General features: G+C 46.2%; 1 protein-coding gene across 3 annotated transcripts in view; it reads left to right on the top strand.

Moving 5' to 3' along the window:
- Positions 1 to 1,351: 1,351 nt before the first annotated feature.
- Positions 1,352 to 26,068, top strand: part of SLC22A23 (solute carrier family 22 member 23) — a 114,942-nt gene continuing 90,225 nt past the window's right edge. For 2 of the 3 annotated variants that reach the window (XM_082320873.1, XM_082320872.1), the window contains exons 1-3: positions 1,352 to 2,692; positions 19,907 to 20,010; positions 25,382 to 25,536. In XM_082320873.1, coding sequence (XP_082176999.1) covers positions 2,156 to 2,692; positions 19,907 to 20,010; positions 25,382 to 25,536 — 796 coding nt within the window. In that variant the 5' untranslated portion in view covers positions 1,352 to 2,155. The remainder of the gene's footprint in view (positions 2,693 to 19,906; positions 20,011 to 25,381; positions 25,537 to 26,068) is intronic. The other variant, XM_082320874.1, reaches the window with a different exon arrangement.

The following is a 26,068-nucleotide window of genomic DNA, read 5'->3' as shown; positions in this document are numbered from 1 at the left end:
ACGGCTATCAGATATAAAAGGGCACTGCAACGCAGGGAGAGAGAGAGAGGAGACTTCCCTGGGCAGGGAGCACCGGATTCACGTTTTGACAAGGAATATTCAGATCAGACAGGAGGACGAGGCGTCGCCTGGGGAGGCTGCAGGGCCGCTCGGGTGCTGGGGATCCCTCAGAGCAGGACTGAGGGAAGCCATAAAAAGGGACCCAGAGCCACTAGTAGACGGGAAACCTTTTTGGTGTCCTATGTAAGAAAAGGAGCTAAAAGGGAGGAAGATCTAAGGAGTTAATGGTGTACAATAACTCGCTTGCAGAGACCTGATCAAGTAAATGAAAATCCACCAACAACGTGCTCTTCCATTTATATTTGGTAATGCCGCCAGTCCTCTTCTAATGCACACAAGTAATTTCTGCTCACTAGCTATGTTCATGTGTACAAGCGTATATTGATCTGTTGTCTCTCTTTCCAAAGGAAAAAAATAACCGCACAATTCAGTACTGCATGGGCTATGCTCCACGATGAAAATAGTCTGAGGCGCTTACATGCTGAAGTAAATTTAGCTTAACGTAAAAATAACCTTCGCAGGTTTGTACCGTCTATTTTACAATTAACGTCAGGTCTTAATATGATTATTATTTTTTTAAGTGTGTACTAATTTGGCAGGCTGACTGAAGCAATGCAGGTACGCCTTCTCGCACCGCTCTAGGGCTCAGAAATGCCCCCTTCGACTTTGGGTTCCTCCCTTCGGGTCCGTCCCCGCTCCAGCCGCCCCCCGCCCGCTCCAGCCCCGCGGGCGCTGCCGCTGCCGCGGCTCCCCGCGGCTCCTGCAGCCCAGCCAGCTGCAGCCGCGCTGCATTATTAAAGCGATCCCGTGTAAATAATTGATAAGGGAAAAACAGCGCGCCGTAGAGCGAGAGCACCTCCCCCCCGGCCCTCGCCCTGCCCGCCCCGCCGCCGCTCGGCCCGGCGGAGCGCAGCCGGGCGCAGCGCGGCCGCGGGGCGGCGCGGAGCCCGTGCGGGGCCGCCCCGCGCCCTCCCCTCCCCTCCCCTCTCCTCCCCTCCCCCCCCGCGGCGCCGTCCCGCCCCCGGCGGCGGCGGCGGGTCCCTGCGGGGGGGCCGGGGGGGCCGGGCCGGGCCGGCGGCGCGGCGGGAGCAGGTGCGGCCGGCCGGCGCCGCGGGGGCGGAGCGGGGGGCGGCGGCGGGGCCGGGGCGGCAGGTGGGGGCTGCCGGGAGGCGGAGGGCGAGGAGCCGGGCGGGCTGCCCGCCTCTGGAGGGGCGGCCGGCGGTACGGCTCGGCTGGGCTCGGGGAGCGGGCTGCGGCGGGGGGCGCACGGCGGCGGCGGTCCCCGCAGCCCGGGCCGCGGAGGGGCCCCTTGCTGCGGAGCCAGATGTGCGGGACGGGGGGCTGCGAGGGGCCGGCGGGGGGGTGCTGGGGGCTGCCGCCGCCGCTGCTGCCGCGGCCGGGGGGGGACCCTTAGCTGTGCGGGAAGCGGGGAAGCCGCGTCGGGAGCTGTTATTTTCTTCTCCTCCTTCCTTTGCCTTCCCTCTCCTCCCTCCTCCTCCTCCTCACCAAAACCGGGAGAGGAGGCGTGTTCGTAGAGTCTTGCTGCACCGGTTTTGCTTGGTTTCTTGTTGCAGCGTTTGCTTTGCCGGGTGGTTTGTTGGTTTTTTTTCTTCCTTTCTTTTCTCTTCCCCCCCCCCCCCCCTTCTCCCTCCCTCTCCTTTGGCCCATTGCATGCTCGGATCCGGCTGGATCCTTCCTTTTATTTTCGGCGGTGCCTCTCGGAGGGGGGAAGGGAGAGCTGGGATGAGTGCAGCTTGACGCACAGGCGAGGGGAGGGGGGGCACCGCCGGCAGCTGCAGCGGTTCGTGGCCGCAGGGTGCGGGTGAGGAAGGCAGCGAGCGAGGGGCTCGCTCGGTGCCTCCCCCTTTATTCGCCCCTCTCCTTCCTCCCCTCCCTCCCTCCCTCCTTCCCTCCTTCCCTCCCTCCCCCATCCGTCTCCTGCCGGGTCCGGCTGGGAGCGTGTGTGCAATATATTACGTTGCAAGGTGTGTGTGCCTGGGGGAGCGGGAGGGAGGAAGGGAAGGGAGGAAGGACTCGCGAGGGAGCCGGGGCTGCCCCGGCCCCCCCGCCTATGTGAGTCCCCCCGGGCGGCTGGATGGCGATAGACCGGCGCCGCGAGGCGGGCGGCGGGGGCCGGCCGCTGCCGGAGGAGAACGGCTCGGTGCCGGGGGCCGGGGGGGGGACGACCGCCGCCGCCCCCCCGGGGCCGCCCCCCGCCAACACCGCCGGGGCCGAGATCCAGGCGGTGCCGCTGCCGCCGCCCCCCGCCGCCGCCTGCAGCCCGCTGCTCCTCGACTACGACGGCTCGGTGCTGCCCTTCCTCGGGGGCCTGGGCGGCCGGTACCAGCGGACCCTGGTGCTGCTCACCTGGGTCCCGGCCCTCTTCATCGGCTTCAGTAAGTTCTCGGACTCCTTCCTCCTGGACCAGCCCGACTTCTGGTGCCGGGAGGCGGACGGGCAGGGGAACTGGAGCGGGTCCCTGGCGCCGAGCCACGTCAACCGCAGCGGCAACGGCAGCATCTTCCCCCCGCCCGGGCTGCCCACCCCCGCGGGGGGCAACGCCAGCGAGTGTGACTGCCACGAGTGGCACTACCGCATCAGAGCCGGCCTCGTCCAAAACGTCGTGAGCAAGGTGAGAAAGGCGGCTTCCCTCAGCCCCCCTCCCCGTCCAGCCCTCGCCGACCCCCGCGGCCCTACCCCGGCCCCCCTCGGCACCCGCTCTTCCCAAGACGAGGGGAGCAGCTGGACACGGTGCAGATCCGTCCGTCCGTCCGTGCGTGCTGCTGCCGGCTCTGCCAGGCACCCCGTGGGTTACCCTCCCGCCAGCAGTAACTCCCGCATCCCCGCAATCCTTTCCCTCCCGGGGTGTCACATCGCGTGTCCGTCCGGTGGGTTTGTACCTGGGTGCTGGTTGCGGCACTGAGCTGTGAAGTTATGTCCTGAAATGGGATCCTTGGCGGCTCTTTGGGATCCCAGCAATGGCAGCTGTCCTGCCGCCTCGGGACACGGGTGCCTGTGGGAAAGACGAGGGGGGCGAGTGTCACCAGCTAGTGAGGGGAAAGGGTTGTGGAGAAGGCTGCACTTGTGCTATTGCTCATCTTTGTGCGAGTATACCAAAGCGGACGTACGAGCCAAAAACCAGGTTGATTTTTGGCGAAGCTGATGAGGTGGTCGCTGTTGGGAGGAAAACCAGGCAAAGTTCTGCTGAATTCTTCCTGTGTTGTACTGATTCCCTCGATAACTTGTTTCGGTAGAGCAATGAAAGAAGAAATGTCTCGCGCAAGTTGTGGTACTCCAGAGGCAGAAAGTGCATGTTGCTCTGTTTTGTGTTTCCTAACATAATGGCTAAGGTGGAAAATTTCTAGTGAGGAGGGCTGCGCCACTTTCTGCTCTTACTTCATATTTGCCGAGTAGTGCGTGCAAAAAAACGCCTCGCCTTTGCACCTGAAAGCTTTTGCTTGTTTATACTACTGGCCCCGCGAAAGCCCTGCTGTCTCTGGATGGGCCTCGCTGGTATTAACAGGCAACTGGAGCTCTTGGAAATGTAAAATGAAACTGTTACACCAAGAAAGTAGTTCCCTTAATCTTAAGGACCCCCTCCTTAATTTTTGCTTAAGATAAGCAAAAATTACTTCCTGCCTGGGACTGGTGTTTTGGATTAACTGTGCTTATCTAGTTGGGAGAAAGAAATGCAGCAATAATCAGATGACCAGCATGACCGTGCTTTGGTCACCTGGCATGCGTTTGTATTTAATAATTGAAAATCATTTCAGTTTCTCTTTGTGTCCCTTGAAAGCATGTGCAAAAGGGAAAAAGCAGGTAAAGCAAAGCCCTCAAAACCTTGAACCCAGAATGGGGTTAAAAAAAAAAAAAAAGCAACACAGCTACGCTCTTTCCATGAGAAAAACACAGGCACATGGTGGACTTGAATGGTTTGTGATGTAGAAGTGCATAATGAAATTTGACATTTAAGAGAGGCAGATTTTTTTCTGTTTATGACGAGAGACTGAGCTATTCATATGTTTCAGGGTTTAACACTGATGCTTAAGCGTGAAGAAAATGATCTTGAAATATTTCTTTTTAGTGTAAACCGTAAAAAAAATTTTTTTTGAAATGTTTGAATCTTTTGAAGGTCGTCATCAAGTTGGCCGCACAAGGTCGGGGGAGAGTTAGTTTGCTATCGTGTGTGCTTCTTTAAAAATAATACAAAAAGTGTTCTTTGGAAGAGCTTGCAATAAAGGGCAGATCAATTTTAAGGGATAAATAAACAGCTGTGGTCCCTGCTGTCTTGTTTTCTATTAGAAAAAATAATAATCATCTCTTGAGACTATGGGTTTTTCCAGTGTGGAGTTTTTATTTTTGTTGTATGCTCGCTTCCAAAAACTTGGCAGCGTTTTCTCTTTCATTTGTAATCCCATGTAATTATAATTAGGTTGTTTTCTCGGGGTCAGGATTCCTCCTTAGTTTGTGCTTTGGTTGAGTTTTGGGGGTTTTCTGGGTGAGTGTGCTGCCTGTTTTTATGCTAATGAAGAGAGAGAGGAAAAACCCAGGCAGAATATCAGTGCAGCTTAATTCGGACTTGCTTTCTTATAAACCCCCAGGAGCTCTGATACTGTGGGAGCGATTCTCCTAACTGCTGACTCCTTTCATGTGCATCCCACCATCTTTTGTGAGGAAGAGCTGCCCTGGATGAATTCAGGAGACTGGATTTTCACAGCTCTCTTAACTCCCCTCAAAAATACATTTCTTTCTGTAATGTATTATGCAATGTTCTCATCTTTAGAAATAGAGTTTTATTAAATCTTAGTCTAATATACAGTCATCTGTGTAGTAGCCAGGGGTCGTATTGAAATATCATAAAGAGAGCCAAAAGTATATTAATAAAAAACGCACTTTTGTTTGGCTGGTAAATCCCCTTGTTCTCATCTTCAGCTGTCCAAGCTAATTGCTGCTGGATGCTCCGTGGCTGCTTTGTCTTCAGAAACGACGAAACAATTGTGGTTATTTAGCACAAAGCATATTTCCCGCTCTGCGTTTTCTTGATGTACGTGCGCGTGAGACATTGCTGCCCCCCATTCCTTGGGAGCAGATAGCCGTCCTTAAACTACCTGAAGTTTCACTGTCTCCGGAGCCTCTCTCCTAATGGTACCTTCATCAGATGTTGTCTCTCTGTCCCTGCTTTCTCAGCTCTGCCTTCCCTGGTGCCCATTTTCTCCCAGCCTGTGTCATGCTTGGGATTGATGGAGTGGAGATCTTGCTGTTTCCAGCCCTGGTCTGTGCTTTGCTTAGCCTCGCTTCTCGCTGAGTCTTTGCTGGAGCCAGAGGTGGCCTTGCACCTTCCTTGAAGAGTGGTATTGCCACGCTAGGCACTGCCACTACTCTGACCTCCTTGACTGAGTCACTGGGAACGGTGCTTTTTATAGTGCTGCCAGTCATTAGAACTGGAAATGGTAATAAAGGACGTACTGCTTATTATTTAACACTTTTGAAATACATATAACGAAGAGGTCAGATGCATAATTTAACCACAGGGGTTCCAGTGGCCATATTAAATCACCCATTTGAGCTAATGTCCTGACTTGGTACATAAATCTTGGACTTCAGCTTGGTTTGTACATAAACATCTTCCTTTAGGACAGTTCACTTGTAAGGCTTTTTCACTGCTAAATGCTTCTTTGAGGATTTTCATCCATTCTTTATCACATCACTGTTATCACAGCATTATAAACCAAGTGCACGTGTATTACTTGTGAGATATATCCTGAACTAGCCTTTAGGAAAAAGGCTAGTAAAAAAAAAAAAAAAAAGTCTTCTAAATGGTCCGTGCATCTCGCCGCTGTCCCAAGGAAGGATGTTCAGAAATACTTTCCTTTTTTGCCATGGGGAAATCTGAGGTTTCACTTTACCTATTTGCAAAGCGACACTTTGGGTAAATTACTAGCATTAACGCAATAAGCAACATAGGTACGTACGCTTAGTTGTCGTTATGAAGCCTAGCAGGAAGCTGGAGTCCGCGCTCAGCAGGGACTTCTCTAACTCTTCTATTACCTTCTTTAGTGCCTGGATCTTCTGACCACCTGAAAAGCCGCGGGCAAGATCTGAATCTTGGGGCAAAGTTTTCACAGAAGCTCTTAGTTACAGGATTGATGGTGGTTGTTTTTTCCCTCCGTTACTAGGATGACCCGTCTGCTGTGTTCGATTGCGTTACGTGGTGGGGTTGTTTGTTGTTCCGAATGCTAGTTTGTATAATGGACACCAAAGGCTGACGATGGGCAAGGACTGAGGCTTGATTAAATGGCAGCGGTTTGATGGCACAGCATCCCTCCATCTGCACCCGCAGCGTTCCAGATCGTTCCACCTCTTGGGGGTGGCGTAGAGGGAAGTGGTTAGTTGAAGGCTGTGTTTTAATCACCCAGAGCAATTATGTAATAATATTTCATGTCTAGTCACAAGGGAATTCCTGTTGTGGCTGCTTTTCTGCTCCAGATGCCTTGTTTTGCTGCAGTGCTGTTCTCTTGGCTCTCAACTTCCCACTTGATTTGGGTTGAGTCATCTTCTTTCCCAAGTAACGTGCCATCATTTTACCTATTTCCGCTGGTTCGATCGTTCTCGTGCCAGTTTGGCTGAGCCTCTAGCAAATTGTCCCCTTCAAAAAAGGGGAGGCTTAATTCAGGAGAGCCAAATGGTCCGGGGGCAGTGCTGCCATGCAGCGAGCACCGGGCAGTGCTGTCTTGGTGTGAACTTGGATGAGTTCAGGCTGCGATGTGATGCTCTTTGCCCCTGCAAGGGGGGGATGTCTGTGCCCTACCAGCCTTTCTTTCCCTTGCTTTTATGGCAGTTCTGGCACTTTCCTGGACATGTCTTCAGCTGATTTAGTTTGCTAACCTGATGGAAAACTTCCTCTTCAAATATTTTTTTTTTTTTATTATTATTATCATCTTTTTTCTGGGTTTTCTGCTGGGTTGATGAAGTCAAATGGCTCCGTGTGGTGACATGTGCCCTAGGCTGTGGTGTTGTCCCATGGGATTATTGCAGGTATCTGCAAGTAGCCAGAAATGGTACAACAAATCTGTGCGTGGTTAACAGCGATGATAAATTTGGCACAGCTTGTGGGGTGATATTTCTTGGGATAGGTGTGCATTTCAAGTGGATTTTCAGAGTATAGTTGTTAATTAATTCGAAAAGGATCACTCTGACAAGGTCCTTCCCAAAATAAGAGCTGTTCCACCCTTTCCAGGCACAAATGGGAGGAGATCTCTCACTCATTTCTGCATATCCTCCAGTTGGCTGGTCTCTGCAAAGAGACTCAGAAATGCTGATGCGTCTCTTTTTCCTGCAACTGCCAGGATTGCCAGTGTTGGTTCCTGGCTGACTGGCTGCTTCTCAGTCCCAAATCAATGAAAACCTCGAGTTATTGTACCCAGTGCGGCAGTTGGGTCAGAAGTGGCAAGATGGAAGTTAGTGTATCACCCGTGCCCTTGGTACCCTTGTACGGATTGAAGGGAGCATAGGGACCTGCAAGGCAGATACTTGCAATGAGCAGAAAGACTATTCTAAATTTCTTTCAGACAAGGCTTTGAAATGACTCTCTGCTCCTAACAGGTGCTGAAGGGGTCAACAAGTCCCTGTGGTCAGAGGTATCCAGAAATACTGGCAGACCAGAGCAAACTTCTACTACTATTTTTTTTTTTTATGGCTTCCTCAGCTATGGGAGAGATCCCAAACTTCCCCCCTCCCACCCCTTCCCTCTGTGAGTTAGCTGACAAAGAGTTAGCGGTTGCAGGTCTGAGCACTCCCAAGCTTGAGAAATCTGCTTGTTAAAGAGGGAGGAAGGGGAGCTGGGGCTGTGGTGTCCTGCTGCGGCTGCTCTGGGGCCTGCCCGTACGCACTGAACGTGGGGATGGAGTCTCCCGGTTATCAGGGCGCTGGTGAACAACACCCTAAAACACCGGGGTGAGTTTCTGGCTGAGCGGAGTGAAGGAAGGGGACGGCTGTTACGGGAACGGTACCTGCAGTTTCCGGGTGCTGCAGAACCGTCCTCTGCCTGCCTGCAAACAGCAAATTAACCTGATGTTGGTCTTTGAGATAATCAAGTATGATGATATCACCAGGCTACAAATACTTGTTTAGTGAGCCTAGATACTGTTTTTATTTATTTGGGGGGGCTGTTATGTATGGGCCAAAAAGTTTTTAAGCAATAGGTCTAGAAAACAGCGACTGGGTTAAGACCAATACTGACATCAGGACTCAGGCAGTCTTAGGTTTTCTGATACGGATTTTTTTTTCGCTAGGGGGAATGTACTTAGAGTTAATGTTTATTATTACCCTTAAGATAAAGCATCTCGGATACAGGAATCTGATTTCAGCCTACCATAAATAGTTTGTAGCGCTGATAGAACTAACAGTAATCTTCCAGGAAGGTACTTCCGTATTAGAATATCTTCAAGTCCTTCTTAGCTTTCCAAGACTTGCTATTGAACCTTTCATATTTCTCACTTTCTGTGTGTATGTCAAACAACTGCATTTTTTTTCTGGATGGATGTGATGTTTGAAATGCTTGGGGTTTTGTTTGTTGTTGTTTCCACTCCCTAATACATCCTGTATCTCAGTCATTTAGTTTAAATATACCGACCCTGCCCATACTGTGGCAGAAGTTGCAGGCTACGGTGTATATTTACCAGCTGTTCAGGCAGTCTAAAACCAAATTTCTAGAGTGGTCTAACAGTTTTACCTCTTCTTACTCTGGGTACAAGAGTGCAATTATAAAAGATGACCTCATGTTTTTCTTAAAGCATTTGTCAAAGAGAAGGAACTGGCACTTAAGAAGGCATCTAATTTGGAGCCAGTTCTGATGGTAACATTGAGATGAGGATTACAGGCCAGCCGAACATGAAGGTGTTCATTTTTTAACGAAATAACATCTGGAATAGCATGAGACTTATCCTTTTCCTTAACTTAAAAACTTTTGGCCCTACTAATGGTGTACACTCTTAAATTAAAGCTTTCCAAATGAGTTCTAGAGAGCTGCTAAACTTAGAAAATGCTGAAAGGGATCCAGTGCTTTTGTGTACCTTGTCTTTTGTTTTCCCTGTCAGCCAATTTGTTTCTGCCTGGTTTCCCCTCCGCGCTACCTGGCACCCCTGCTTGGGACAGTTGCTCTCCCTCCCTCCCTTTCATATTCCTTCCTCCTCCCGCTCTTCTGCAGCGCAGCCTGGCCGGCGCTGGGTTACCCACGGGTAACTGTGGAGTTAATTAAGCTGAGATCATGCTGTAGAAGAAAGGAATGGGGTTTGCTGTAGGTGATGTGTAGAAGATCAGAGAACCCTGTCATGGGAAGACGCCGCAGCTTTGCAGCAGTGCTGAGTGTTCAATTCTTGCACTGAATCCCCTCAGAGCAGTTTCTCTTGGGCTCTGGTTGCCTCAACTCTGAAATGTGTGCTTAGCTCTCATAATGTAATTTATTTTTATATTTTTTTTTTCCCAGTTGACTTTTGACAGCAGGTGACCTTGTGTGCACTCTGAATTCCCTTCTAAAATCAAGGGGGAAGGAAGGGACCTGAAGAAGGGAGAAAGGAGGTTCAAGCCCTTTCCAGAACGTGTCATCGGGGTGTGTTGCAGAGGTATCCAGGCAAAACCAGTGTCAGCGTCTGATAATAGCTCAGCTCCGTACTGGAGCTGCACTGGCCCACGCCCAGTGCGGGTGCTGCGGAGCCTGCCGTGCCACCGGCCCGTAAAACCCGGCAGGCAGCGATGATTAACAGGCACGTTGAGTAGCTCCTGCCGATCCGGGCCACATCATACCCTGCTGGGAACGCGCAGTAGGTCGGTGCCTATTCCCACGCGGTGGGAGATGGATCAGCAGCTGGCTGCGGTGCACGCCTGTGTTTGGTGCAACCAGCGTGTTCGGGGTGGAAACTGCTGCCTGCCCTGCGAGCTGGTGAGGCGAGGGCAAATGTGCTCAGGGGGCAATGGACTGGGTGGGACTCACTCCTGTGGAGAAGACTTTTTTTTTCCTCTTTTTTTTTTTTTTTTTCTTTTCTTAACCCCTCCCCAGGAGAAAAATTCAATGGGTAGTACAAGGCTTTGTTAGGATTTTTATTTTGTCTTTTAATTTGGGAGAGCCCTAAATGCCGGTTGTTCTACTGAAACACAAGAATAAAAGACTAAATAAGTGAATATATCCTGATACTCATTTCTGGGACGCCTATCTAGATCCACAAGTAGCAAAGCCGGGAGAATCAGGAATGCTACTTGTGAGATGCGGGGAAGCGGTACGTTCGCCTTGTCCAGGAGCGTGTGATTTATAGTTACCCTTGCATGCTGTTTTCAGAGCAGGGTGGTCTGGTTCCCTGGAAAAGGTTTTTTGGCTTCAGACAGTTGTGGAAGAATTCATTTTGGCTCAAGTACCATCTCCCTGTTACTCTGCGGTGCTCTGGAGCTGCCCGGTCTCCTCCTGGCCTCCAGACCAAAGTCCATGAACATGTAGACAATGTCGCAATGTCCACCCTACAAATATTATTAAGGATAGGGAATGTAAATTAAACTGTAAGACCTTTTTGCCTGCTCTGTCTCCCAGGGCTGTGTAAAACATTGTCTGCTTGAACAATACAAGCTTGACAGACCAGTTTCATGTTTTGATTTGTAAAACAAGTGGAATATTTTTCTTCTTTCTTCCTTCCCCTTAATATTTATTTAAGTCTCAATTAATACCAGACCCTCTTTTTTTCCCCTTTCCCTCTCCTTTTCTTCTTGCCTGAGTTATAATAGTTGTAGTCCTCAAATGATGAGAGGGCAGGGTCACGGCAGCAGTAATTGCATGTCAAAATTAAGGTGCCTGATCTTTTTATCTATGGTGACTTTGAGCAAGTATTTCTCATGAGGAATGGCTTCCTCCTCTTGTCTTCTCCTTCCCCCTTCTCCATTTCAGAGTTTTATGCCATGCTTGACATTTTCAAGTTTTTTTCCCTGATTTTTAAAAAGGCCCAATAAAATAGTAAATAAGGTTTTGCCATGTCAGCCCTCTCAAGGCTGCGCACGCGCAGTATGATTTACGCACGCGTGGTTTTGGCAGCCTGAAAAATACTAGTCCTCGGAGTGTTAACTTGTTTTTGATAATCAGATGATAACAAATGTTAATATTTAACTAAAATGTTGGGGTATTTTTACATATGGCTTCTATTTACAGTGCTTAAACGTGTTCTAAATACAAATTTGAAAACTAGTTTAACTTTTTATTTAGTTTGGTTGCGAAGTCAGTCCCAGCAAGCACGTACCTTGTTCAGAATAAAGGTGGCTGTCAGCTGAAAACTGAGGGATGGCACTCAAACCATTTTTCTGTGTGTCTCAGCCCTAGTGATGGGCGTTGTTGCTTCTGGTTTTTTCATGTAGCTGGAGGGAGGCAAACAGCTACAGGTTTGATAGCAAAGAATAGATTTAAAATTAAAGTCAGTTTTGTGACAGTGGCTCCTAATGATGTCAGAAAACCTGTAGAAAAGATACTTAATTGCAGCACAGAGATGTAAAAGAGAGATGGAAATACCCTGATCCTGCTCTCTGGAAAATTATGAATATAGCGTTCATGAAAGCTGCAAGCAAGACTTTGTATCTCCCAACTCTTTGATGTTAGATGACATTATGGAATTGGAAAAAGAAAAGCAGATCACATCAGCTGAGAAACAAGTTAGTTGACTAATCTGGGGAGGGTGAAAGCTGGAGATGATCAAAATGTCTCAGAATAAAGGGAACTCCTGCTACCGAAAATAAAAGTAGTAGTGATGCAGAAGTGGGCGGTATATGGATGCTACTAAAATTGATTTAATCATGTTGAGTATTTGGAAGACTGTCATATGATTAACAAATCATATTTTAATTGTTAGTGTATTAGTGATGATTATTTACTTAGCAAACTTCCTTCTTCCCTCTGCCAGTGGGGAAAAGAAATAGATCTGTGATGAGAGCAAGGCTGGGAACAGAAGAACTAATTGCTCCTGATTAAAGTGTGAAGTTGAAAGATAGATGAAACTTTTCCAGTTTTGTAGTGTTCCAGGTGGCATCTTGTTATCTTCGGACTCTGCTGACGTGCTCGGTGGATAGCTTGGAGGGTCTTTTTTGCTTATGGCATAGACTAAGGAATAATTTAGTGCATTCAATTTAAAGTCTTTTCCAGGTTAGTTTACTGGCTCTGAAATGAAGTAGATTTGTGTCTTTTTGCATATTTGAAGTTTTGGGCTTGATTTATGATTGCAGTGTTTCTTGAGCCGCCTCACCATGCTGGGGAGATGGCTCTTACAGGTGAGCCATGACTGAAAGGAGTTAGATATGACACGGCACACAGATGTGTGCGGTGCAGCTCGGCTGGCAACCTGGTGCTGCTTTGGTGGGTGCAGGCAGGAGATGCTACAGTAATGCATCCGCTGTCGTCATTGCCTTTCTGCTGCTGGGGGTGTGGAACAGGGCCACGCACATACTGGGTGCGAGCGGGACAGCATCGCCCTGTGGAGTAATTAATTACCTGTGGGGTAAGTACCCTGAGGTAATTAATATAGGAGGCAGTGTATCTCTGCTTCTCTGATTGCAAGCAGCTTGACACAACCTGTGCGTTAGGTGTTCCATCGTCACGACGGAGTCGAAGTTTGCAAACCAGAAGGAAGAGCTGTTTTATGTAGTGGTGTTCATGCGGTGATGTGTGGCAGCATGGCACTGAGACTGTGTGCTTTATTTTTAAGGCTGAAATACAGACTTAAAAAATATGCACTTCAAAAATTAATGTGGAAATTTCACAGCTAAGTCATGCATGTCAGAAAATGCAGTTATAAAGGATGTATTTCAGCAACTTTAGCTATGTTAAACTTCAGAAACCATTCAGGAAATTTGTGAAGTACACGGTTGTGCAGTCCTGTACTGTTTTGTGGGGATGGAAACTGTTTTCATAGGTACATGAAACTGCTTCCATACAACGCTGCATGATCTAATTATATCTTTCTTGGAAGACTGCAAAGCACGTGTCCTCTGGCTCACGCGCCCTCTCCTCTTTCTCTCTCCCTGTTCCCCTCCCTCCCCATGTCCCCAAAATCTTTGGCTTTGTGGTAGTAGTCAAAAGTAGTTACTTTGCTTTATTTTTCAGAGAGTACATTGCCCAAGCCATGTCTGTAGTTAAAGCAACCTGACAATTTCTGTGTCTGTGACCTTGTATTCGCTGTTCACGAGTTATTTTCCTGGGCTGCAGCTTTCCCTGGCAGGTGTCTGCCATGGTCAGAAACGGTTTACTGGTTTCAGAGAATGAAAAGTGCAGAAAATGTTGTTCCCACTGTAAGAAAAATGAATTGGGTAAGAAACCGAACAAAACAAACCCTCACATCTATTGAGTTAGCAAGCTCCAGTGTATGGGAATAGGGACCCCCAAATTTGTTGGGAATGAGAAGGAGGCAGATGTTGAGCAAAAGGTGATACCCTGGTACCAACTGTGTCTCTTTTGCTACCTGAATAAAAGTTCTTCCAAACTTGGATGGTTATAAACCTCTCAAAATACCAGTGTGTACTTGCTTAGCAGAAACTTGTTTCAGAAGCGTTTATCTTTAAGAGGTCCTAAGCACTCAGTCACTGGTCAAGGATTTTCAGCAAAAGCATCCACTTATGATAAAGCTGAAGAAAGTTAGATGTACTCAGTACTTGGAGGTCTAGCATCATACAGAGAGGAAGTAGCTTAAAAGTCAGGTGTTGACTGTGTCATGGGTTGAAGCATTCCAGCCTAGGTGGTGTAGGTTTCTTTGAGTGGCTGTTCAAAGAAAACAAACAACAAAACCTCTCAATAGCTGGCTCATTGTTTTTCTTGTGTTTTTGTTTTGTTTTGGTTTGTTTTTTTTTTAATGACTCTTCTGTTTTCCAGGTAAGTCCAGTTGTGTCTGATAAAAATGTAAGGAAAGATGTAGTTTGGAGATGTTTCGTTCTGAATGTGGCTGGTCAAAGGAAGGATTCTAGGATTATTTGGTTTATTTTTTTACTCTTCTTAATGTCCCCATTTTGAAGTGTGACCTTCTTGGTACTTCCACCCAGCTGGTTGTTCTGGTGGTCAGGAAAAGCCAGGTGTTCTCAAGAACACTTTATTGACACTTAAAATACAGATCAGGGAGTGGTTTGCCCAGCTGTGATCTCAAAGGAGAGACATCCTAACTCTGAACCTTGAAGGTTAAATAGTTTAAATGCTCTTTGTTGCCATGGCTGAGAGGGAGTTAGAGACACCCGTGGCAGTAACACCAGCTCAACTTTAAGTGTTGCAGTTGGGCTTGCACATCCCTCTGGGAGGTTTCTCCTGCAACCTCTTTAAGTGTGGTTTAACTGCACAGCTATTTTCTATAGAGTTGAGCATCACGCCGTTTTCTGGAACTTCTATGCTTTCTTTTAACATTAAAAATGCAGCCAGAGTGTCGTCTTTGGCTGGCGGTTGAGAAGGGGAGGAGAGACCTGTTGTCCTGTAGCAGCCTGGAGGGAAATTTTGGTACAGTGGTCTCCTGTGGCTGTAACTATGAGTACTACTAACATAGTTTAGTACTGGGAAAAGGCATTAGTGGTAGGTATATTATGGTAGAAGTACTGACTTTTTTGCTTTTCTATTTGTTTGGGGGGTTTTTTAGTGCTTAGTCTGCTGACTTGGAGCTTTTCCTCTAGGAATAAGTACTTGGAGACCATTTTGCTTTTTGTTACATACATTGTATGAAAAGCATAACTTTATTTTTTATTATTTTATTATTTTTAAAAACAACTTTTTGGTTTTGGTTTTTTTTTTTGGAAAATACTCTAAGAGAATCTGAAGGCATCATAAATTTAAACTCTCACTAGGCGAGGTATTTATGTAGAAGATGGATTCTAGTGCTGTGCAGGGAAAATTGACAGGGTTTGGTTATAAATAATGAGGCAGGAAGGAGACGAACAAAGAAAGATGAGACCCAACACACGTGGACCTCAGTGATAAATGATCAATTCTTATTTTCCTTTACTGACCTTAAAACGGCCATCTAACATGCAGGAGAGCTTGTGGCTTTTCCCCAGGAGGGGTTTGGGGGTGCCACGGTAAGCTGTGGCATACGTGATATGTAGAGGCTGGGGCTCCAAAGGGTGGGACCTTTACTCTAGGAGCTGAGAGGCCGTGTATGGCGTGTGGGGCACGTTACGTGCCTCGGGACGTAGTCTACGAAGGCTAGCACAGCAGCCGGGTGCTGCCTGGCTGGGGAAGGACCGAGGGTGCGGCTTCATGCCTGGCTTAGGGTCTTCCAAGGCAGCAGCGTGGGTGACCCGCTGGTCTCCTCGTGCTGAAGCCAATGCAAAGAGCAGTCGGAGCTGAGCTACAATCCACCTGCAGACTCTTTGGGGAAGAGTCTGCTTTCTTTCAGCAGCGATCTGTACATTGGTCATCAGAAATGGACTGCGAACCCACAGTGTGAGGAGAGGGTGTGTGTGTCCAGCTCCCCTCTCGTGGGCTCTTTGTGCCAGGCTCCGGGCAAACGTTGGACCAGAGCATCTCTCCTCCTGTCTCTTTGCTCTTTTTAGGACAGAAGGGTCTGCCTTGCACTTTTCCATGCAATCGGGGTGAAGGTAGAACGAACAAAATCCTTGGCAGGCATCTTATGACCTTTTTGCAGTGGGTGTTCAGTGTGCTTAGACACCACGGACAGCATAATGGCCTCTGGAGGACAAGTGCTTTTGAGGCAGGAAGCCCTTAATTGAGACAGCTTGTGCTTGTAGTAACAAACATGCAGCAGACTTTACATTTGTGACTTTTGTAACTTCAGTGCAAATACTGACTCACTACATGAGTCTTGTCCAGATTTTCACCCCTTGTAAAGAAGTTACAGGATGGTTACTTTTTGGGTGCGTTACCTTTTGCCAGATGTTTTCCCAAGCATCTCATGTTTCAAATAGTCCTCCATCTTGATGTGAAGCATAGTGACTCACACCATGGGTGGTGATTCACTGATATCAATTAAACATTAGGATCCTGAAGGTGTGACTCCTTAAGATTTGACAAAAAAAATGTTGTCACAACATGAAAAAAACATTTGCAATATATTGTGAATCTGCATAGGTGGCAAATGCTCTGCACTGCTGTACTGCTATGAAAAAAAGCTTGTTTTTTAAATGTTCCCTTTCCACCATCATATTTTATATACAGTTATTTTTGTTTCAGCATAACAATACAGTCCTATTGGTTTAGCAAGTCACTTTATCAGATCTCCTGCATTAGGAGGATGGATGGAGGACAGAAAGACAGGCATAATCCAGGACACAAAGAGAAATCTCAGGGAGTACTGTAAAGTTAGCAGCATCCGTCCTTCAGGCTGGGTGCTGTTAACTCCCAAGTGGGACACCAGGGGATTCAGCCCCAGCAGTTACAGGATCTAATGGTCTCCCTGCTTGCAACAGATTAATCTACCTTTTGTAAGAGGCGGTAGAGGATTACTGTCTAGTCTCCAGCCAAAACAATCTCCCAGTGCAGATTTACTTGGAGTGCCACTTGAACTGTTATTAGCGCTGCCCAGCCCAGCATTTTGTTCTGCAGGGACATGGAAACCTGTCACTCCTGTCTCTGTGGAGCAAATCCGAGTGTCGTGTTTGTGGGATGAAACTACTGGCACTTACAGCAGGACCTGCCACGGCTCCAGGCACAGTCGTGCCATGTGGGCACGTGTCAAATACGCTCTGCTCTGCCAAGCCCATGTGTATGTAAGAGGAGAGGCAACATTGATGCTATATAATGATTCCTCCTTTATTTCTAGCTCTTCAAAGGTGAGGCTGCAGTCCTCTGCCTTTGGCTTTTCCATGGGGAAGTGAAGAGGGAGCACAGGTCTCTGGCAAAATTCCTGTACTTTCAGCATGATGAAGCCTTGCTGGTTTGCTCTGCTGCTGTGTTAAGATGGGTGGGGACGATACGCTAGCTATTAAATATGTATTTTGTCCTATTAATGTCATCTTTACCTGAGGCTGCTTTTGACTGCAGCATCCATTTTTCATTTGTGCCCTCTCCTTATTCTTTTATCTCTTTGTGAGTCAAATGCCCAGGTGGCACCCACCACTGTCCTGCCAAATTTATTTTGGAAAACTGCTTCGTGACGGCCTCTCTCTGGTTTGTGACAGCTGCCAGAGGAGAAACTGGGGTATGCTTGGGCTCTTAGTACTGAGCGAGCAATCTGGGGTCAGGGCAGATTCTCTGGAAGTTTGTGCTAAAGCAACTGTTGAACTATTTCACCGTTTCCCTATTTGAGTTCTGAGGGTTTTGGAGAGCGAGAGATTTGGGGAAGGTCAGGGGCTGCCTGCGTCTGTCAACACCTGCGTTAGGCTGCCCTTGTGGGCTTGGGGGATCAGCTCTGGTTTACGCTGGCCTGCAGAGCGAGTGCTTCACCAAGGGCAGGACAGGCCCAGATGCAGAGTTTGCAGGGAAATACATGTGTTTATTTTCAGAGCAGCTGGGGAGTTGGGCAATAGCCTTAAAAACAAACAAATAAACAATGACTTGCAGATAAGTTATCAAAAGGAGTGGGTGCATTTTAGGTACCGCTGAAGGACGTGCTGATAGATTGACTTTTCTTCTGCTTTTAAACTCTTGCTCTGTGTGCCAATGTGCCAAAGTGGTTTGACCTCTGTTGTCCAATTTCTTGATAGCCCTTCATGAGATTTTGGCTCTTCCAAGCAGGAACCTTTACCTATGTGGAATTTGGTACGGCACATTCTCTGCCTGGGGCTCGTGCAAGGGCTGGCTCTCTTTGACTAGCAATGAAAATGAAAAGGCACCGGGATATCTGTTCTTTCTTTTTGCACTTGGATGACATCACCGTTCCTCTGACAACAATAAAATAAAAAAATAACAACTTGTAGACATTGCCTTTAAAAAGGTCGTCTTGTATAAATATGACTATTTTTAATAAACTTAATTTGTTCTCTACAAACAAAAATGATTTCTCAGTTTTAAGCAGCATATACACCTTCTGGATTGTGAAAATAAACCCAGAGCATTTGAAAGCCTGCCTGGAGCTCAGATGTATCTCCCGAATTTTGTTTTGTTTGAGGCTTGTCTGGGCAGATACTTTTTTGTTAACTGGAGATTGGTTCTATAATTGCAAATATTAGAAATTGCATTTCCCCCACTTCCTAAATACTTCTAAAAAGTCAGCATCTCTGGAGAGCAATTCTCACTGCCTTGCGGAGCTGTTTGCTGCAAATAATTTGTAGCTATTTGGTGGAAAAAATACTTGCTCATACTACTTGCTTTTGGTTCCTTAGTGCCTTTAGTCTGTAGGTTGGAGGATCAGACATATATGTCCCAACTTCTACAAGTCAGTGCAGTAAGGAACTCAAAAATAATTTAACTAGAACAAAAAGCCTGAGCCTGAAAGCTGGCACGATTCTTTTGGCCACGAAAGCGCTATACTTCTTGGTGAGACGGCATATTATAGGGAGGACATCTCCTGTGGTGTTGAACCAGAGAGCTGAGTCAGAGCTAGCCTTATTGTGGAAGGGCTGTATGTCACGGAAATGCTTAAAAGTGAAGCGCACCTAATTGAACTCTTTTGAAGGAAGCTTTCTTTTGAAGTTACATCTGACTTGTAAAAATAAATTGCAAACTTTTACTTTGTGTTTTTGGCCATGAAACTTCAGTTACTACTATTACATTACACACAAACAGCCATTTATTCTGCAAAGTTTCAGTTCTGGAGTATCTGACTCTCCAAAGTTAGCTGTACTTATTTTTCATTAAATGTGCATGGTTCCCATTACCAACAATATTTGAACACTTCACAAACCACAAACAAACATATCTTCCTACATTTATTCAAGGGTGTAATAGTACTATCCACCCTTTACACATAAGCGAGATTAAGTTACATGTCTGAGGGCAATGAGGATGTTGGGCTAAAGCCAGGAATGCAGCCTGGCTCTCCTGAGGCTCAGTCTAATGCCTCAGAGGAAAATGTCTTGGAGTTTAGGGAAGCCTTACTAGAAACCTTGCTGTTCCCATCTTTCTCATGGGAATAAGGCAGTGCTCTAATGACAGGCTGTCTGAAACGGTCCATTCTCTGTTCCCTTGGACAGAAAGGGTAATTTCAGTATCGGGGATAGCTTTAGTGTGGAGGTTCAGCCCCTGTCTGATCTCTGAGCTGTGAAATGTCGCTGTGGGAGCTGCTGTCCCAAGGAGTCGCCTGGCTGCGCTAGGCTCCCTGGCTGCCCTCTCTGGCTCCATGCCAGGACCTGGCTTTTCAGACCTGGCCTGACGAGCCGTGCTGTGAGTCAGTCTTCATCCCCGTCCACCGCCTGGGGAACTGGGATGCTTTTCTGAAAGCAAAAGTGTCTTGACGCTTTGTCCGTGGGAGCCTGGAGCTAACGGCCATTGGGGTCTGTGGCAAAGCAGCTGCTTTTCCCCGTGTTTCCAAGTGGCCCTGAGGAGGTCAATAGGAGAACTTGCTCTTAAACTGTCAGGCTCGCTGCCGGTGGGCTTCACGGGGCTCTGGTTGTAGGTGTCTGGAGCTGCTACGGTGAGACGCTCAGCTACATCAGTACTGCCAATGTCGGAGGTACGCCCCTTAGTCTAAACTCATGTAGCCTGGAGAAGGGGAGATTTAAGAGTTGGATATTGTCATTTTATAATTAAGGGCCTGACAAAACTCAATGAAATAAACAAATCTTTAATTTGCTTCTTGAGACCTGGGTTTTGACTTGAAGGGGAAAGATTTCCTCTGCCATTTCCATGCCCTTGTGCGAGGACTGAAATTTGGAAGAAGCTCTGCACCAGTGTTAGTGTGTTTAAACGCATCTGAGAATAACTAATTTATTTCAGTGTATCTGTCTCTCTTTCTTCCAGTGGGATCTTGTTTGTGATTATGCCTGGAAAGTCCACATTGCTAAATTCTCCCTACTGGTAGGATTAATCTTCGGCCACTTAATAACAGGATGTATAGCTGACTGGTAAGTGAAAAATCTTTTAATGCAATATAACTATGAATGAATAACAATATTAAACATTGTTTACATTTTCTTCTACTTTATATTCATGAAGAACCTTTGCATAATGATTTTCTCATGTTCTGAAAGAAGCGTGATGAATAAACAGTTTAAAACTCTGTGTTAATTGCTTGAACTGAGTAATTTATATCAAGGTAAATAACATGAAAATAAGCTGTTTGATAGTTGACTTGGTTGTTTCCCACTGACACAATTTATTACAGCTGTAAAGCTAGTACAGAATTAAGTATTTTCTAATTACACAAGTGAAGCCTTTAGTTCGTGGGTTTTTTTTTGTTTTTTTTTTTAAACCGAGAGATATGGCCAAAAGAAATTGGAAGGAGCATTGATTTGACTGAATGCAAGACTAGTGTAATGTCAACCTCGTGCTTACACAGTATTTTCCAGGGGGTAGAAGGCTGTTTTTTGCAAACCTTTCCATTGTTCTATTTTTAACGTTCTTGTTAAGCAAACACTTCGATGTAGTGTTAAGGAATCGCTGACTTATGTGCTGTTAATATTGGGGTATTAAATTTAAAAGCATAGAGTGCAATTCCTTAAATTGCAGTAGTGAAAACATTATTGGATACCCCAGTTATTCTGAGAGTTCAGCTTTGATTTAAAGAAGGGTCTTGTAGTGCAAAAGAGGGGAAAAAAATTACAGGCATGACTCAAGTGATTTCAGTGGAAACTTGCAGCATCTGAAACAATAGCTCTGTGATGCTGTCCCAGTCGCTTCCAGCACAGTTGCCAATATTGGTACTTTAAATGGCCCTAAGTTAACTCTTTTGCCATTCATTAAAACAGGAAAGGAAGAAGAGGAGTTGCCTGTTAGGGCAATCTTACAAAGCCTCAGCAACTCACCAGTCAGTTGGGAGAGGAAAGGCCCCCTGCAGCTGTGCGGTAATTTGGCTCAAGCATTCGTAGCAAAATTGCATCTTAATTCTTGAATAGTTGCTAAATTTTTTAGGCAAGTGAGGAATCATGACTTTTCAGTGAAGCAGGGAACATGCATGATGAAATACAGTTGAATTTGATTAAAATACCAAAGTAAAACGGGGCTCTAACAATACTTGGAAAGCATAGTGGGGAACTGAATGAAGGATCTTGCTCCATTTTCCTAAAAAGGAATTGGTGTCAAGAAAGCAGACTTATCCCCAAGTTAGGAAAATGCTGCTTTAATTGACAAATAAGTCACAAATAAGTGAACAACTTGTTGCCTAAGGCACTGGCTTTGAGAGAGAATTGCAGTAAGCAGATTTACTGTAATAGCTCTCTGCCACCAAAAGGAGCATCCTGCTCTTCCATCCATTTCTGTCCCCAGTGTGTACTTTGTGCTGCCACATGTGCTTGTTGGACCCCTCTGCAAGCCGCTTAGCTGAGCTAATGCAGCATAAAATTTCCCTGATATAAAAATGCAGTATTTTTCTCTTTTTTGTCTAGTGAGTTTAGGAGAGCTTAAGGAGAATCTGGTTTCCAGCTGTGGTGCAAAGGAGAAAAAGGGTAACTTGGTGGCTGGAGGGAACAGTAACCCCATTGCCTTTTCATGAGTGACCAGAAAGGACATGGTTTGCTGCCACCAAAGCTGGTCCTCTTCAGTCCCTCTCCTTGCCATCTGATGTAACTGACCCAGCAGGGGTCCTGCGCTGGATAGTCTTTTTGTCATTTAGCACTAGCATTTGGGATTGCTAAAAGACAACCTAAATGGGATTTACTTTGCTATTTAGTCACAACTTGGGTTTCCACTAAGGCAGGGGGTTGTGTGGAGAGACAGATACAAGGGGATTGTAGGGATTGTACCTGTAAAAAGAGGAAAAGAAGGGGGGGGGGAAGATGTCAGTCCCAAGCAAGAGCAGGGGAGATTAAACAGAGTAATGTATAAAAGTGATACAAACTTTCAAAATCTGTTTTCATTTTCACTTATTAACACTCTCCGTTTTAAATAATTAGAAGATGCTTTGGGGGTTTTTTGTACCATCAAGGTTTGGGGCTTTGCTTTTCATTTTTGAAAGAAGGCTTTTAAAGCTGTATGTGGCAAAGGCATAGAGTGTATTAAGGTAATTTGCTAAGTAAACTGAGCGGTCTATGTTCAAAATACAGTAGGTGTGCATGATTGGATAGCTCTGTGTGGAAAATCTATAGGAAGAAGGTCTGTAAACATGTTTGACCGTGTGAAGACCGACTGTGTTCAACGCCTGAGTAAGTTACTTGTTCAGCAGGCAGAGCGCTGCCGGCAATTTTGCCTGCTCTGGACAGAGGCTGTTGAGGTCTCTGTGGAAGGCTTCCTTCTGGAGCAGGTGGGCTTGGTGTTCATGTAGCATCAAGACAGGAGGTCTCTGCCTTTCATTGCCCAGTACTGCACCTGCTTTGCACCTGCTCTGGTGGTTCTGGAGCTTTTGTGCCAGTTGAAGTCCCAAAACCTGCAAAGAACAGCATGGGAGGAGCAATTTGACCGGCTGCAAGAGCAAACCTTAGTCTTTTCAGGACGTCAAGGTACACGTGTAAGAGTATGGGAAGAGCAGGTCTTGTCCTCAGGCCTATTCACTTTCCTGCTGTGGTGCAACTCTTGACTACATTAGGAGTATCTTTTTGATGCATCTGCGTATCACACTGTGTGGATTGCAGATTCTTCAAAAGCCTAGGGTTGCTTGTATCCCTAGTTATTTACCTGTGCAGGCAGCATTTAGCATTTGATCTAGATAATAGTATGCAGTGTAGGCTGAGACTTTCATGGCACAGAAATCTCTCTCTGGAATAGTTTGGATGGCAGCAGATATCATCCTGGGGCTGTTTTACCAGGGAGGTTGTGTATGGTTTAATTTCTCGCAAGCATTTCTGTGTACTGTTAGTCAGGTAACTCTGTCTACATCTAAAAGACGCCATTCTGTCAAAACACTGCTGGATCACCAAATACACAGCTGACGGCTGCCCTGGAGTTTTGATTTTTGAGGAGTATACTGCATGTCTCGGTGAGGAAGGAGACTAGTTTTGTGTCTGGGAGGAGGTGCTGATGATGCCTCTTACCAGAGGGCTTATCTGCCCTCAGTTGGCTTTCACAGGCCCAGGAGGGTCTTGGATTTCCTGATTCTTCATTAGCAGCAACCTTTTATTTGCATAACTTCTATAATGTTAGAAGAAATGCTATGTCCTAATGATGGATAACCTCGAGTAAAGAGAGTGGGAGGAGGGGAAGACGGGAACTGATGTATACTAAGCATGAGGTCTTTTTTAATCAACATCAGGGAATGGCAGGTCAGGCTTGTGATGAGAATTAAGTTCCTAATTCTGAGTGTTTGCATAATGCCCTTCTCTACAAAACACTTCCACAAATACTAATTAGTATGAATTACAGCTTGGCGATTACGAAAATAGGGCTGTGAAAGTCTGCGCAGATCGCTGATAACACAAAGTTTAGGTTGGTTTTTTTTTTTTCTGTATTCAAGATTTCGTATGAGGTACTTCCCCTCCATGCCCAAATGCTTTGTGTTCCACAAATACAAAACCTGAAGCAAACACAGCAGTAACTGCCCAAGTGTCCAGCGCGTTCCCAGTGCATTGCCTATCACCGAGGCAGAGACGTTGTGTTCCCACCCTCAGCTCAACAGCAGCTCATCTTCTGGTGGGCTGGCTTTGTATGTTTGCTAAGAGCAGTCTGCTTTGACCTTGCTGTCTTCAGTTGGCATGTTGGTACTTTCTGTTTTAAAAGCATTGGATGGTTAATGCCAACAAATTAAATCTTTGAGGTGTCCCAAGGGTGATGCTACAGCTGAAAAAAATAGTAAACCTGTCCTCATGCAAGGAGCCATGACATCGCCTTCTTAGGTGTGACTTTGAAAAAGTGTGAATGGTGGCACACATACTGGTGCACTCTTCTAGTTCCCAAAAATGTGAAAAATTGTAACCTTGTCTTCTTTTCAGCCCTTCACTCTGTATTTTGTTGATCTTGTTCCATTTTTAAGTAAATCAAAATCCAAAGTTTTAATTGTGAATGCATATATACAATATACTTTATAGCTGCTGGTAACAATCTGCTGAAATAATTGAATAGAAATGCTTCAATATGTGGAACTGGACTAATTTGTGAGATTTAAATGCTCTTTATTGTGCTGACGTTCAACCCGATGGCTGGCTTGCAGCTGACAGACTACTTTGAATGGGTCTGTGAAAGCTGCCTACGAAAAGCAAGTTCGTATATTCTTTGTGGAAATGGCATATGGAGCTGACTAAAAAGGATCCTCAGTTCCACTGGAAAACTTGTGGGAGTTGACAAGTTGAAAAATTCTGGAAATCTCCACATAAAGATCCTATTCTTGCTTAAAAATAGCCACATGCTCTGGTGCTTCGTATCGTTCTCCTTGCACAGGAAGAGGAGGGGAACGGGGAATTATAAACACTAAGCATATGAGTAAGAGATGTAAAAATCTCATATTCCTTTGACATAAAAGAGCCAAACTCTGCAGCAAGTGCCCCCACATTCAGTGGCAGCATAGCTCTTCCTCTTCGTCAGCGCTGCACCAACATGTGCAACTACAGTTTGCAGCTGCAAAGCCTGCCTGCAAAGGAGGACTGCAAATCCTCACACCCCTGTTGCCAGTAATCATTTTTGGAGCTGTTTTTCCTTGCCCTCCAGTCAGGCTGATTTTGCGGGTCTCTGCAGCCACTGTGGGGATACAAGGTGGAGGGACATAGAGCTCTCAGTTTTCCTGTGAGCATTACTACCAGCTTTCTAAGGCTCAGTGAAGCAACATGAGCCCTGTTTTGTGCTCGGTCCGTGTTTATTAAGCTTGCCCTCAACAGCGAGGCCAAAAAAAAGTAGTTGTTTTGAGCCAGCTCCTCTTGCAGATGAGGCTGAAAAGCACGTGTCTGTTGGGAAGAGGAGACCTCTGCCGTAAGCTCTGTGGCTATAGACTATAGAGAAATAATAATATACCGTGCCGTATAACATATAATACCACATACTCTCCTGTATGACTACAGAAAACTCTGAGAAGTTGCTTTTAACCTTGAAGGGACTTGCTTATGGCCTTACAGTAGTTCCTAGATGTTTCCTGGTTCATCTTTGGTGTTTTGAAAATGATGGTCAAATCAAGCAGTAATACAACGTGCTGTCTCTGCTTAATCCCATCTGAAATGAACTTGTCAGTGCAAAGGTGGCTGAGGAATCTGGGTTTTAGTAAGCAGAAAAAAAATGCGAAGAATGGAACAAGCATTAAAAATGAATGGCAATATTTGGAAGGGATTGCATGACTTGTTTTCCTCTTTGCCGGTTGTAATGATCTAGCGTTATGTCCATCCTGGCTTTTAACACTGTTTCTCCATACTTCCTTATTTTTAGGGTTGGTCGACGGCCTGTACTGCTCTTCTCTGTCATATTCATTTTGATATTTGGACTGACTGTGGCACTCTCAGTGAACGTGACCATGTTCAGCACACTCAGGTTTTTTGAGGGGTTTTGCCTGGCTGGAATAGTCCTCTCCCTGTACGCACTGCGTGAGTATGCCTTTGTCACCCATCCAAATGTGTCTTTATCGAGTACGTGGTTTGCTGTTCTCTGGCTTCCCGCTTTTGTCCAAACAGATCAAACCAGAATCATATGGACTGAAAAAGCTTTAGCCTGAGTTTTGGTAAGGAGGTAGGGATTTTGCAGCTCTCTCTTTAGGTTGCTACAGAGCAGTCTGTGAAGCTGTTTGACAGCTCATTTTAAAAGAGTTATAAGGTGTTAGAGGTTTGCTTGTTCTTATTTAAACCTTGAAGTCGTCAGTGTCGTAGCCATAATGTGCAAAATGGGAGTGGATTTCACCTTGTGGTATTGAGCTCAGGAGGAGACTCCCCACTTTGGCTGTCTCCAGCAGTACGTATTCTGGCACTTTTTCAGAAATTCCTCTGTTACTTGCAGCAAGAGATTCTGTGTCCCTGCCTCAGGATTGTAAAGTACAGCAAAAATATGTGAGAAGAAGAGCCTGAAGTCCTCTTATCAAGATTTTTTTGTTTTGTTGTTGTCTTTGTCTGTTTCACAGGGGAA

The sequence above is a fragment of the Platalea leucorodia genome (genome assembly GCF_965183815.1).
Source record: "Platalea leucorodia genome assembly, chromosome: 1".
Classification (NCBI taxonomy): domain Eukaryota; kingdom Metazoa; phylum Chordata; class Aves; order Pelecaniformes; family Threskiornithidae; genus Platalea; species Platalea leucorodia.
This window is presented reverse-complemented; position numbering and strand designations above follow the sequence as displayed.